We start from the raw sequence: 14,658 nt of genomic DNA, 5'->3' as shown, positions 1-14,658 counted from the left end.
AGTTTGAGGTTGCTGTGAGCTAGGCTGATGCCATGGCACTCTAGCCCAGGTGACAGGGTGAGACTGTCTCAAAAATCAATCAATCAATCAATCAATATTCTGCTTATTCATTGAGAAAAGAAAATATGACCAAAAATGTAGGCTATAAAGGCCTCTCAAAACAGTAATACCCTATGAAACTGGACTGATTCAGTTGTAATAATTTAGATGAATTAGCTGAAATCTACTTTTGAATTTTAAATCAGAATTAAAATTCACCCTATAATAAAAGTCACCAATTTTAAGTATGCAATTTGATGAGCTGTGACAAATGTATAATCATGTAATCACTACCACAATCATGATACAGAAAATTTCCATCATCCCCCAAAGTTCCCCTATGCCCCATTTTAGTCAATCCCTTCCCCAGCTCCCATCTCCTGGCAACCACTGATCTTCTATTATTTTTATATTGCCTTCTCTAGAATTTAATATAAATAGAATCATATAATATGCAGTCTTTTGTTTCTGGTTTCTTTCACTTAACATAATGCTTTTGTTATTCATTCATGTTGTTAGATGTAACACTAGTTCATTTTCATGTATTGCTGAATCATATTCCATTGAATAAGATGTACCACAATCTGTTTATCCAGTCACCAGTTGATGGATATTGCAGTTGTTTCCATTTTTGGCTATTATGAATAAAACTGCTATGAACACCTAGTGTAGGAGTCTTTGTGTAGATATATGTATTCACTTCTCTTGGGTAAATATCTAGGAAAGTGAGATTGTCGGGCCAACGGTATGGTAAGTATACATACATCTTTATAAATGACAAACTTGTTTTTCATTTTGCATTTCCACTAGCAATGTATGAGCTTTCTACCGCACCACGTCCTTACCAACAATTGGTATTATCAGTCTTTTTAATTTTAGACATTCTAGTGGGTGTGTGGTGTTAAGTTTACTTCTGAATGCAGAAAGGAATTATGAATCAAAGGAATAATTTGAGCAATAATAAGGCAGCTTTTTAGACTGTATCATCCCAGTAGTTAGTATACCATCACGTCCATTTGTTATAGCACATGATCCCAGGGTGCTAGGATTACAGGCATGAGCCACCACACCCGACCAAAACAAATGAAATTTATTCTCCCGCAGTTCTGGAGGCCAGAAGCCAGAATTCAATATCACTGGGCAGAAATCAAGGTGTCAGCGGCGCTGCACTCCTGGAGGCTCTAGGGAAGAACCCCTTCCTTGCCTCTTTCAGCTTCTGGTGGCTACTGGCATTCCTTGGTTTGAGGATGTATCATTCCAATTTCTGCTTCTGTCTTTACATTGCCTTTACCTCTGTCTATGAGTCTAACTTTCCTCTGCCTCCCTCTTATAAGAATACATGTGACTGCACTTAGGGCCCACCTGGATAATCCAGGATACTCTCCGTATCTGGAGATCCTTAACATAACTACAAAGATCCTTTTTTCAAATAAAGCAACATTTACAGATCCTAGGGATTAGGATTTTATATTCTTGGGAGACATTATTCAGTCTACTAAAGTCCATGTTAGTATAAATTAGAAGTTTATTGTACTACTAAAGATGGCACGCAAACATAGTATCCTATCCATAAAACTCACTCGTTTATAGTATTTTATTTCATCATTCCTATAGGAAAAAAATTGGAGGGGAAGAGATAGAAGGAATTTTTAATCTCTTAGAATGAGAGGCACCAGAAAGCCAGATACAGCTGGCTAGGAGTATTCTAATATATAACTGTTTTATTTCTCCTTTCAGTTTCAGGTAAAATATTTATTCATACTGCCACAGCTTACTTAAAACAGCATGCAGGATTTTTTTTTAAATTAGATTTTAACATCTAAACTCTTTAGGCTTTTGGTTGTTAATGTCTTACCTTTATTTTTTCCCCTTTACTCCCTCCCTCTTCCTTTTTTGTTTTTTTCCTCCCGCTTTTTAAAGTCCATTCTCCCAAATTAATTTTCTTCAACCTTCTTCTTTTTTAAATCTCCTTACCACAACTCATTAATGCAACTGTTTTCTGTGAAATGGTCACATGAAGCCTGCAGGCACACTGGAAAATACAAAAATCAACTACTTACTAGTCGTTTTTCCTGTCAGTGATGTGATGCTCAATCTCCTGGCCACAGTGGGTGATTTCTGCTGCGGTGGAGTCCTACACTGCTTTACCAGGTCCTCATCCGATGCTGTCGTCATCAGTTCTCCAATCAGAATTCTCTCCAGGCTACCGTCATCAATGCCTTTCCCCAGCCATCTCCCACATGGGAATCTGGTAGGACAGAAAAAAACTTCTGAATCACCAATTTGTTTTTACTAGTTTAAATCAGACTTTTAAAGATGGCACCATGGGGAAGCCCATCACTTTAATGCCTGTGAGTTATTTATGAAAAATTTCAAAATACAGAAAAGTAGAGAACAGTATTTAGATGCCTATATTCTTTCTTTTTTTTTTTTGAGACAGAGTCTCACTCTTTTGCCCAGGCTAGAGTGCCGTGGCTTCAGCCTAGCTCACAGCAACCTCAAACTCCTGGGCTCAAGCGATCCTCCTGCCTCAGCCTCCCGAGTAGCTGGGACTACAGGCATGCGCCACATGCCCGGCTAATTTTTTCTATATATTTTTAGTTGTCCAATTAATTTCTTTCTATTTTTAGTAGAGACGGAGTCTCGCTCTTGCTCAGGCTGGTCTCGAACTCCTGAGCTCAAACAATCTGCCCGCCTCAGCCTCCCAGAGTGCTAGGATTACAGGCGTGAGCGACCACGCCCGGCCCCTATATTCTTTCTTATCACCTAGACACTCAACATTTTGTCATGTGCTTCATTTTTATTTTTTGTTGAAGTATTTTAAATTATGACATTAGGATACTTCATCTCTAAAAACACTTCATTACGAATCTCTAAAATACAAGGACATTCTCCTACATAGCCACAAATCGTTATTACTCCCTTCATAATTCTTTAAGATTTTCTTTCTTTTTTTTTTTTTGAGACAGTGTCTCGCTCCGTTGCCCGGGCTAGAGTGCCGTGGTGTCAGCCTAGCTAACAGCAACCTCAAACTCCTGAGCTCAAGCGATCCTCCTGCCTCAGCCTCCCGAGGAGCTGGGACTACAGGCATGCGCCACCATCACCACCATGCGCCACCATTTTTTTTCCATATATTTTTAGCTGTCCAATTAATTTCTTTCTATTTTTTTTTTTTTTTTTTGGTAGAGACGGGGTCTCGCTCTTGCTCAGGCTGGTCTCGAACTCCTGAGCTCAAACGATCCACCTGCCTCGGCCTCCCTGAGGGCTAGGATTACAGGCGTGAGCCACCGCGCCCAGCCTTTAATATTTTCTTATACCTAATCTGTATTAAAATTATGGTTAGTTTAGAAAGAATATTTTCAAACTAGATGTTAATGTAGGAGTTAAACCACAGAAGAAAAGAGGAGAATGTTCCCATAGAGTAGTGCTGGCTGTAACTAGTAGAGTCTAAGAGATCTTTCCATCTTACTGAAATTATTTTAGGCTTCCTTTCTCTTTTCTTCTGAGAGTTATACCAATCTTTTCAACACTTACCAACTAAGCATTAGCAGCAAATGCCATCTGTTTTTTTTAAAAAGTATTTTTTGGGACAATTTTGTATTATTTAAACAAAAACAAAACAAAATAAACCCAAAAAACCAAACTAAAATTCAGAAGGCAGTAGAAGAGCTTTAGAAAGAAAATAACTTCTTAAATCTTTTTTTTTAATTTTTTTTTTTAAAGAGACAGGGTCTTGCTCTGTCACCTAAGTTGGTGTGATCAGAGCTCACTGCATCCTTGGACTCCTTAGCTCAAGGGATCCTCAGCCTTGATAATTTTTCTTATTTTCTTTTTTTGGAGAGACGAGGTCTCACTACACTGCCAGGCTGGTCTTGAACTCCTGGCCTGAAGTGATCATCCTACCTCAGCTTCCCAAAGTGCTGGGATTATAGGTGTGAGCCACTGTGCCCGGACTCTTAAACCTTTTCTTATCCAAAAAGTCTCAAAGCAAAGAATTCTGAGCTCCCAAGGCCATTTACTTACCTGTATGTATGTCCTGTGATTTCATTTCTGACCATGACACAATCCACTAGCCATTTGGCTAACAGTCCTGAGTTATCGTGACCAATCTGAACAGTGGTCAGCTTTCCCAAGTTCTGGCACTGTAGGGACAGGACCTTAGGTTATTCAGTAACCGATCCCATCCTGCTACCTCTCAGCTTTAGTAGGGGCACTTTGGTTCCATCTCATTTAACAATTGCAGAGACCCACCCTGCAAAATGTACTCAGCTATGTACTAGAAAAACATATTTACATGTATTGCTTGCTCTCAGGGGGATCCCAAATAATGAGACAGGAGACATATGGACATTAAGTACCAATGAGGTGGACTGCACAGGTGCTAGACTGGAAATGTAAGTAAGTACTAGAAGAATGCTGGTGAAGGAACAGTTACTTCTACTTGGGAAACCCAGAAACATCAGTGAAACTGTGATTTGTGCCTTGAAGGATGAGAAGAATTTCAAGAAGTGGGAAAAGGATGCTATTTAGATTCAGATACAGAGAGGTCAGGAAAATAACTATCAATTTAAAAAATCACACACTGATATTTTTCCATTTCTAATAAAATATTAAGGCAGAACTGACTTTAAACCTTATCTACTAGTAGTTTTTGAAACTATTGTAATAAAGGCATAGCTATCAACGTCCTTAACTGGCCCTTTGTGGACAAGTACAAAATAAAGCAATGATAATAAGAATAGTAAAAATGAATGTTAATTAAATTCTGGCTTTTAAAATCTGATAATGAAAAGATCACAGACCCCAACTAACTATGTGCCAGATGGGAACATCAGAGCTGTGAGTTCTTAAAGTACTTTACTTCTTTGTATCTCAGTGAGAAAGCATCACAGTGATCCAGCTGAGGGATGGAGTCTTGAATTAGTTGTGCAGCAGAAATGGAAAGAAGTAGGCAAATGTGAGAGAAAAAGCTTGGAAAAAGCAGTGATGGGACTTATAGTTTTGTTTTGTTTTCTTCTGAGACAGAGTCTCACTCTATTGCCCGGGCCAAAGTGCCGTGGCATCAGCCTAGCTTCACTGCAACCTCAAACTCCTGGGCTCAAGCGATCCTCCTGCCTCAGCCTCCCGAGTAGCAGGGACTACAGGCACATACCACCATGCCCAGCTAATTTTTTCTATTTTTAGTAGAGACAGGGTCTCGCTCTTGCTCAGGTTGGTCTTGAACTCCTGAGCTCAACCCTCGGCCTCCCAGAGTGCTAGGATTACAAGCATGAGCCACCATATCTGGCCAGTATAATGTAGTTTACGTTCCATAATTCACAGGGGAAGAAAAGCCAAGGGTTTTAATCTTTTATATACAGAAGGCTGTGAGTCCACTGCATGGATAAAGTCAAAACGGGCTCTTGGGGGGCATTATGACTCTAAGCAGAAACTGCTATTCCTAGATCCAAGGAATATGAGAATGGAACATTCAGTTAGTACTACTTCCCTCCTGAAACACGAGGAGGTATTGTCTTCTTCCTCCTGCATGCGAGGATCGACCTGCATGTGAGTTCAAACACATGGAACTACTTCTCCAGGTAAGACCTGAAAACTGACTATAATATTGAGAGGCATTTTTATAGAATCACCCTATAAATGTCACCATGTGGTCTAAAATCCATAAGCATGGATATCAGCTCTCTTTTACTTTTGCCAAAGGATGGCCAGGTTCTGGCAGGGAACATTTTATAGTAGGGAGGAGAACCACAGTGGGGAAAACATTTATTTCAACGTTCTCTGCTTAGCAGGCTCTATGCTAGGTTCTGGGAATCATGGGATAGGATTGGGTAAAGCCTCAAAGCACACCATTACAAGTGAAAAATAGAGCTTAACAATGAAAACAGCAATACTGAAAATACAAAACAAATTAGTATACGCTGCTTAAGACAACTTCAGGCATATAATCACAAAAATGATCCTGTATGCTTGAGTGTTATTTTATTTGATTCAAGGAAAAATGAAAAATAAAAACTGGAATCCTTCTGTAAAACTACATATGACACTTTCTGGTGAGGAAAGTATTAGCTGAGCCTACCTCAAAAGTCATTTCGAGAAGGTTTTTGGGAATCTGCATTACTCCCGTGTCTCCTAGCTCTCCTGATACACAGATCCAAGGGTTTGATGTGATGATTGCATTGCTCAGTTTTTTGATTGGGATAATCACTGATCTATATGGAATCACTAAAAGAAAAATACAGAAATTAGTGAAAAATTACAATAAAATTCTCTTGATAACAATACATATATTAAGAACACTGTTGGTTGTCACTGATAATTTACTTTTTATGATCTATTAAGATGTACTAACACAGAAGATAAGATTATAACCTCTTCCTGTCTAGAAAGATAGGTCTGGTTCATAAACCACAAGTCCTAATATGTGTGGTGGTAGTTTCCATAGTATATATATCATCCTGTACATAGGACATACATATCACCATTAAATTTATAAACAATCTCAAGCATTAGCACCAGAATACCTGAGGAGATGAACATAGACTATACTATACAGTGTTTTCACTTCTTAATTTTTTAAAAATTTAATTTTGTACCAACATCAAGTACAAATGAACATGGTTACCGATACTGATGTGGTTTCATATGAAAAGAGGGGAGGATGACTTCTTGGACAGTATCCTGTCGTTGCTGATTTTCTTGGGCAATGCTTTAAAGCTGCAGTCCCTGAGCCCCAGGGACCAGGCTGCAGAGCTCCCTTACCCCACCTGTAGAAAAGCTGTCTTCCATGAAACTTAGGAAACTCCATCTGTATTTACAGCCACCCCATCGCTTGCATCACCGCCTGAACTCCACCTCCTCACCTCCCTCATGGTGGAAAAACTGTCTTCCATGAAACCGGTCCCCAGTGCTAAAAAGGTTGGGGCCATTGCTTTAACGTGCTGCACTTCCCAGCTTTCCCATCTCAGGTTTACAGCACAGTATGCAATGCCAAGAATAACAAACAATTTCTGGACATACCATCAAGTCTACAAACCACAACTTGGAAAGCTATTAAGAGGGCCCCAGGGAAAGAGTCAAGATGTGCAGAGATCTGTGTGAAACCTTTTCCTTCTTGAGGCCTTTCCAAAGGCAAACCACTAGGTGTCACTGTCCTATCACTGTCCTTTGCGCAAGAAAGTTATAATACATTATGTTCTCCCTTCTCTTTTAAAAAATGCAGCTAGTTTAAATACATTAGTACATTGTGTCCATCAGAGCTATACTTTATTTTTTTAAAAAAATAGAGTAGAAATCAATATTTTTTGTTGGTATCCACGGGATTTCTGCTCATCTGGTCACAAGAGGGAATGTTAGCAGCCCTCCTTGAAAGATTTACATGTAAGATGAAAAACATTCACTTATATCAGTTAGGACCTGTGTTCAGCTGCAAGTATCAGAAACTTGAAAACCAGTAGTTTAAACAGCTTAGTAATTTCCATTTTTCTTATATAATAAGAAATCCTACTGGACAAGGTACAGTAGGGTAGAATCAATACTTTTTTTTTCAGTAGAGTAGAATCAATATTTTTTGTTGGTATCCTTGGGATTTCTGCTCATTCAGTCACAAGAGGGGGTGTCAGAAGCCCTCCTTGAAAGATCTACACATAAGATGAAAAACATTTACTGGACAAGGTGCCCAGATAGAGCCTCGCCATATGAGCTCATGGTTCAGTGTGCCCTTCGAGGAGAAAAACGAATGGGATAAATGGTTTCTCTAATTTTGCATAAATGACTTTCTTTATGTTAGGTGAATAACCTCCCTTTCTATCCTTTTATTTTGGCTGAAGGAAAGGAAAATGTTAGAGGAAAGGCCATACTTTCATGGTTTAGTAATCATCAGAATCAAATGGTTTTTGAAACTAAAAGCAGAAGAGGTTAGCATTAAGACTTTATTTTAGGTGCCAGAGACTTCTCTCATTTCTTGCATTGATAAGATTAGAAGAGCTGCAGAAAAGGGCCTGTTTAGGGTTAGCAGTTCTGTGGCTGCAAAGGGCCCACAGATGCACAACAGTGATTTCATAGTTTGAGCATAAAAAAAGCAATATTATTAAATTCAAAAAAACTTTTCATGAAGAATTCCTCAAATTGAAACAGTTACTCAGATGATGAGAAATCTACAAATATAAGGAGGGTCTTAGGAATCCTAGCAACCTCTGCTGTTATTTCTTCTCTCTTAAAACTATATATAACATCTTAGATTTTTATGCCTGCAGTAACCTAATAAATTATTAGTAGCTTGACAGATACTGGAAGTTGGCCCAATACCCATTCCAACTCCCTTTTTCTTTGTCTACTTCTACCAGAGACTGGAAAGCCAAAACCTACACAATCCTGGCCAGTGAAATGTTAATGATGTTTATTGGGATATTTTGAAAAATTATGTTTTTCTAGCACAGATTTTGCCCCTTCCTCCTTGGCATTCCTTCCTCCTTCCTGCTGGAAGATGGCTTGAGAACAGCCACCTTGAGACCATGAGGTGATCGGCACACACAAGGATGCCCAGGAGGAAAGGGACGAGCCTGGGTCTGTGACAGCACTGCAGACTGCCGACCTTGAGACTTCTTACTCTGTAAGAAAAATGAAATTACTAAGCTGTTTAAACTACTGGTTTTCAAGTTTCTGATACTTGTAGCTGAACACAATTCCTAACTGATGTAAGTAAAATTCTCCACAGTAGGGAAGGGGACCCACTACAAATAAGAATTAGTAATGGTAGATAAAATAAATGCTATAATTCAGCTTTCTATCAAAAATACTTCTCCAATCAGCATTTCTTCCCAAAGTTCAATCATGTCCACTTATGTAAGTTCATTATTATCATGCACTGATTCTTTGAATTTATGTCTTTCAGTTAAGATATTAGAACATTTATTTAATAAAATATTCCTTTTAACATGTATGATAGGTAACATTTTCTATTACAGACTGGGTTTCTTGGCAAACAGACTCTGAGTCAGAAATCAGCATGCACAATACTGCTCCTAGGATCAACATGTGAGAATGAAAGCAGGATTGGTTGGGGGAAATGTTGAGCTGCGATGCAGTCTCAATGAAGTCCTCAGCTGACCCTCTGGGGAGCCCTGGAACAGCCCTTTGTTCAGTCACGGGATGCTGGCTGGCCCTGGCACACGGGATCACCTCCGGTAAGGTAGTTTTCTTTAGTCAGGTTCTCCCCACAGACTGACAATCGAGGGCTTCTGGCAGCACTCCCAGCAGCTGGGGAATATCCTTCATTCCTAAATGGAGATCTGGGGGTGCCTCACAGTGTCTACCTGTACTATGGTATATCTCACTTTTAAAAATACAAATGCTTTTATTCTATTAGTCACCTCAGTGACTCTTCACTTAATAGTCAATTCTCCAGACTTACTGATAGTGGTGAACACACTGGTAAAGCAGAAATAGTCCACAGCATTGAGGGAAAGAAGATGGTAAAGAAATTGCTCTCTTTCTTCTTCACAACGTAGAAAAGCATAACGCTTATAAAGCTTCCTAGCAAGGGAAAAACAAACACAAGACAGTAGTATATTTTTCGTTACGTCTTATTTTTTTTTGTATTTAAAATTTTTTTTCATCATGTCTTGTTTAAAAATAAACACTTTCTTTTAGAGAAACAATGATTAGAAAATTTAATCTTGAAAACACAGACAATTCAAAAACTTTTTTTTTTTCCCAGACAGAGTCTCACTCTGTCACCCCAGCTAGAGTGCAGTAGCGTCATTATAGCTCACTGAAACCTCAAACTCCTGGGCTCAAGTGATCCTCCTGCCTCAGCCTCCAAAGTAGGTGGGACTAGGATTACATCCACATGCCACCATGCCCAGCTAATTTTTTTATTTTTTGTAGAGATGGGGTCTCACTCTTGCTCAGGCCGGTCTCAAATTCCTGAGCTCAAGTGATCCTCCTGCCTCGGCTTCCCAGAGTGCTAGGATTACAGGTGTGAGTCACCTTGCCCGGCTTCAAAAACATTTTTAACCTAACTATTATAGTAGTTAGAGAAACTCTGTCCCTATGAATCCATTTTATCTATCAAACTAAAGTGATAACCAATGTTGACAAGGAGGCAATGAATAGCCATTCTCACAACCGATGAGACTGAAAAGTTCAGGAAAACATTATTGGTAACAATTTTTTTTTTTTTTTTTAAGAGAGAGGGTCTCACTCATGTTGCCCAGGTTGCAGTGCAGTGGAATAATTTATAGCTCCCTGGGCTCAAGCGATCCTCCTGCCTCAGCCTCTCAAGTAGCTGGGACTACAGGTGTGCACCACCATGCCCAGATAATTTATTTTTATTTTTTTGTAGAGACAGGGTCTTACTGTGTTGCTTAGGCTGGTCTCAAACTCCTGGCCTCAAGTGATCCTCCTGTCTCGCCTCCCAAAGCGCTGTGATTATAGGCTAGCACCCAGCCTGGGTACCAATTTTAAACCAGTCATATCCCTTGACTCATTAGTTTAACTTTCAGGACTCGGTTCTAAAGATGCAATATGAAATGGGAGCAAAGATTTTATTAAGCACTTACATTTAAGCACTTTTCCAAGTGTTTTGTAGGTATTAATATATTTAATTCTCATGTCCACTCTATGAGGTAAGTCTATTAACATCATCATTTTATAGATGGGGAAAATAGAAATATAGAGAATTACCTTGTCCAAATGGTAAATATTAATAGTAGAGGCAATATCTGAAGACAGGCCTTGAGACTTCAGAGTTTAAACTCTTACAATATAGTGAAATGTTTGATACACTGTTCAGCTATAAAAAAGGGTACTGAATTACAAATATAATCTTAACTAAGAGAACATGCATAGAAGAAAGTATAGAAGAAAACACGAAATACTTAGTATTCTTCTTTAGAGAGGATTATAAATGATTATCATTTTCTTCTTTGTACTTCGGTCACAACGGGTGTGAGTGACTTTTATAATTGGGGTGAAAAAAGTCAGTTTTAAGAGAACGAAGTCAGGTTCACAGGCTATTTTTCATACTGCATTCCTTATCAAACCTACTCTTTGGACAGTAAGACACATCCTGAAATGCTCGAGGGTTAAATAATCTAAAGGTGATTATGTACAAATGAAAAACTACAAGAAGCAATGAGTTACCATGAGGGGATTCTAATAAACTGTCATGCTTGAGGTCTTTGTTGAATTCTCTGCATACCTTTGCTCCTGAGAACTCAAAGTCCTTAGCCTTCAAATTAGCATTAATGTACATACAAGGGCAACGTATTTCATCCAAAAGGATTTCTTGATAGAGTAATGGGAAACTACCGAAAAAGTTAACAATTAACTGACACGCACTTGATTGGTTTCCTGGCTCTAAACTAGTGGATGCAAATATTCGCAAGCCTCTCAGAAGCAGCACTTTACTGTGGACACTCCCATCCCACCTCTTTTTTCCTACACTACTCTAGGTTTTGTTGTGATTTTTACAATATGAGATAAGGTTTATGTAAGTTCAACTTATCTTTTGGATGTTACTGTCAGCTTGTGTGGACTATTTTTTTTTTTTTTTCTGAGTATAGCAGAGCAATCTGGCCTTTGGCTGTGAAATTTGGTGTGCCCTCCCAGAAAATGAGCACGCATTATGTCAAGACAGAGTTTCTGAAGCACATGCCTGTTAGAAAACAATGCATGTGCACAGGAGTCAGCACTTTGTGGTGAAGAAGCCAGTTTGTCAGCTTCTGCAATTTGGTTTTGCAAGCACATAGGTCATAGAGACAGAAACATATCAAAAAGCAATATCTTACTTGGTGAGTGGTTGGTTAGAGAGCAACTGTTTGAGATGCTGGGACAAGAGCTTCTTTTCTAGAGACAATCTTATCCATGCCCGAGCTCTTCCAACATCAGTCTTGATCTCACTCATGTTTTGAATATGCCTAAAAAACAGTGGCAACAGCAAAGATGCAGATCCTATGGATAACCCAGAACTAGAAAAGAACTAAAGAGTTAACAGTAGTGGGCACAGAATAGAGTTCTTTTATACTTAGAGGAAACAATGGGTAATATACAACTTATGCTGATTAAACCTTCAAAGGTTCCATCTGAATCATGAATTTAGTCTTACATCAGAATTAGGATCACAACACAAGTACACGGACATCGTAAGATAAAGCATTTAATACTTATTCACTTGTTCAGGCTTTATTATGTCCTTGTTGCAGACTCAGAGATACCTGCTAATAGGCACTTGTTTATTCCTGACCCTCAAGAAAATAAAAGTAATAAAACAGGCTGAATATTCAAGTTTTTATTCAAAATAATTGTTTTACAGTTTAAATATGTGCCACAACCTTAATCTACTGAATTATTTTTCAAGTTGCACTAGACAACATATAGAAAATACGAAATCTTACTTTCTTTGGCATTAAAGAAGACAAGCCATACTACATTAATAATCCTCAAAAAAAAAATAATCCTCAAAATTTGAAAGACTTGAAAAATCGTGTGGTTGTACAAAAAAAAAATTCTGTGGCCAAACTTTGATTGAGTGCTACATTTATGTATAAATTAGTATTTTGTGTAAAAGTCAATACAATGCCCAGAAGGGACAGAATCTACCGTCCTAAATGATTCCCTTTCTCGGGGGGAAAGGATGATCAGGCAGGGAGGGCAAACCTAAGGGACAGGGTAAATTACAAAACCACTACAGTGAGTCACTGAAGTCTTTGTTGCTGTGAACCAACATTCCTTCCTTTGATTTTTTTTTTTATGTACAGAATGATGCGCCCTAGCTGTAATAAATAATTGCAACAAACCCTTTTCTCTGCTGAGTCTAAACATTCAGAATAAGAAATATCCTCACTGCAGCACACACACATATTCTTTCTTTTTTCCTCTCTCTTGATCCCTGAATCTAAAGAAGTAGGTCTTCAACACTCAGTGCTGATATATGATCAAACAAGCATAATAAATAAGATACAAAAGCGTATCACATCACATAGAGACACTAAAAAACTGGCTTAAAAACAAGTCAGAATGAGGAGATAAAAGAAAATTCTGTTGCCATTTTTGTGGGGCTTAGACAACCTCACTTCACCTCTAGGAATTTTCCTCAGAACTCATGACAGACTCATTATTTCAAGGGATAATATCATCACATGTGGTCACAAAATGAAGAAAGCTGGTATCAAGTAGGACTCCTCTTGGACCCTGGTTGTTACTGGTGGTGGTGGCAGTGGTGGGGCATTTGGCCTCCCAAGCTGGCACTTCCAGTATTAGCCTCTTAAACAGCACTGTCTCTTCCTCAGCCCTACAGATATTACTCAAATGATGACACAGCTGACTGAAAGTAACAAGGGCGAGTACTCAGCATTTACCACTTAAAGTTCAACAGTACTTACAAGGTACCCCCATGAAAGCAGTGCCAGGTTAGAGCTTACATGATCCAGGAATACCAAGTTGAAACAAAGTGTATTAACTGAAAATGAATCTATGAGGCTTGATAAGTACTTGTGTTATGTAATCTTTCCCTAAATATTCTTCCTACTCTGTGTTAACAAAATCTAGTGAAATTATGCGGTGGCTCATGCCTGTAATCCTAGCATTCTGGGAGGCCGATGCAGGCGGATTGTTTGAGCTCAGGAGTTCGAAACAAGCCTGAGCAAGAGTGAGACCCCGTCTCTACCAAAAATACAAAGAAATTAATTGGACAACTAAAAATATATAGAAAAAATTAGCCGGGCATGGTGGCGCATGCCTGTAGTCCCAGCTATTCGGGAGGCTGAGGCAGAAGGATTGCTTGAGCCCAGGAGTTTGAGGTTGCTGTGAGCGAGGATGACGCCACGGCACTCTAGCTCGGGCAACACAGTGAGACTCTGTCTCAAAAAAAAAAAAAAAAATCTAGTGAAATTACTTTTATCTGGCCTTAGGTATCTGGAGACATGGTAAGTGAAGAATGACAAAGTAGAAAATAACTATAATTTGAAAACAATCTGTGTTTAAGGAAAATAGGAAAGATTGAAATATATAAAGTAAAACCTATTTTAAGTGGTAATCAGTATTCCCATCACAAAAGTAAAAGTACTTCTACTAGGTTTTTTTTTTTTTTGGAAGGGACATGGGAGTTGGGAGATGAGACTGCTGGACTCTTCCCCTCAAGCCCATCTGAATTACTGGCACTAGGGAAATGAATCTGCCTAAAATATTGCCTCCTTAATGTAATTTCTTTGTTAAAGAACTTCTGTGTTTTTTTTTTGGACACCACTTCATTAAACAACATCCCAATGTTAAAGAACCTCCAAAAGCTCAAAGAATATGGCCTGAACTGCTCAGGCTGGCATTCAAGTCCTACTCTCTTGATCTCAACATATATTTCTAACATTATCTTCTTATTAAAAAAATACACCATTCCAGGACATCTGTTTTATAAGGCTTTGCATTCCATTACCTGATACACTTACTCTCTTCCAGCTTCCCTATTTGATTCTACTCATCTTTAAACTCCTAACTTCTCCTAGAAAGCTTTCCTTGACCATGACAGCCTTCAATGACTTCTCCAGTCTATGAATTTCTACAATCCAATTTCCTACTTAGCATGCACCACCGACTACTTTCATCATTTTCTTTTTTTTTTTTTTT

General features: G+C 38.7%; 1 protein-coding gene across 1 annotated transcript in view; it reads right to left on the bottom strand.

Annotated features, from left to right (window-relative positions):
* DENND5B (DENN/MADD domain containing 5B) overlaps positions 1-14,658 on the bottom strand; it is a 203,001-nt gene that overhangs the window by 7,898 nt on the left and 180,445 nt on the right. Inside the window, exons 13-17 of the mRNA XM_012640953.1 lie at positions 11,829-11,957; positions 9,449-9,570; positions 6,116-6,261; positions 4,063-4,181; positions 2,100-2,287 (exon numbers count right to left, since the gene is read on the bottom strand). Coding sequence (XP_012496407.1) covers positions 2,100-2,287; positions 4,063-4,181; positions 6,116-6,261; positions 9,449-9,570; positions 11,829-11,957 — 704 coding nt within the window. The remainder of the gene's footprint in view (positions 1-2,099; positions 2,288-4,062; positions 4,182-6,115; positions 6,262-9,448; positions 9,571-11,828; positions 11,958-14,658) is intronic.

The sequence above is a fragment of the Propithecus coquereli genome, unplaced genomic scaffold, assembly GCF_000956105.1.
Source record: "Propithecus coquereli isolate 6110/MARCELLA unplaced genomic scaffold, Pcoq_1.0 Scaffold16, whole genome shotgun sequence".
Lineage (NCBI taxonomy): Eukaryota > Metazoa > Chordata > Mammalia > Primates > Indriidae > Propithecus > Propithecus coquereli.
The sequence above is the reverse complement of the archived record's forward strand: the minus strand, read 5'-3'. Positions and strand labels throughout refer to the sequence as shown.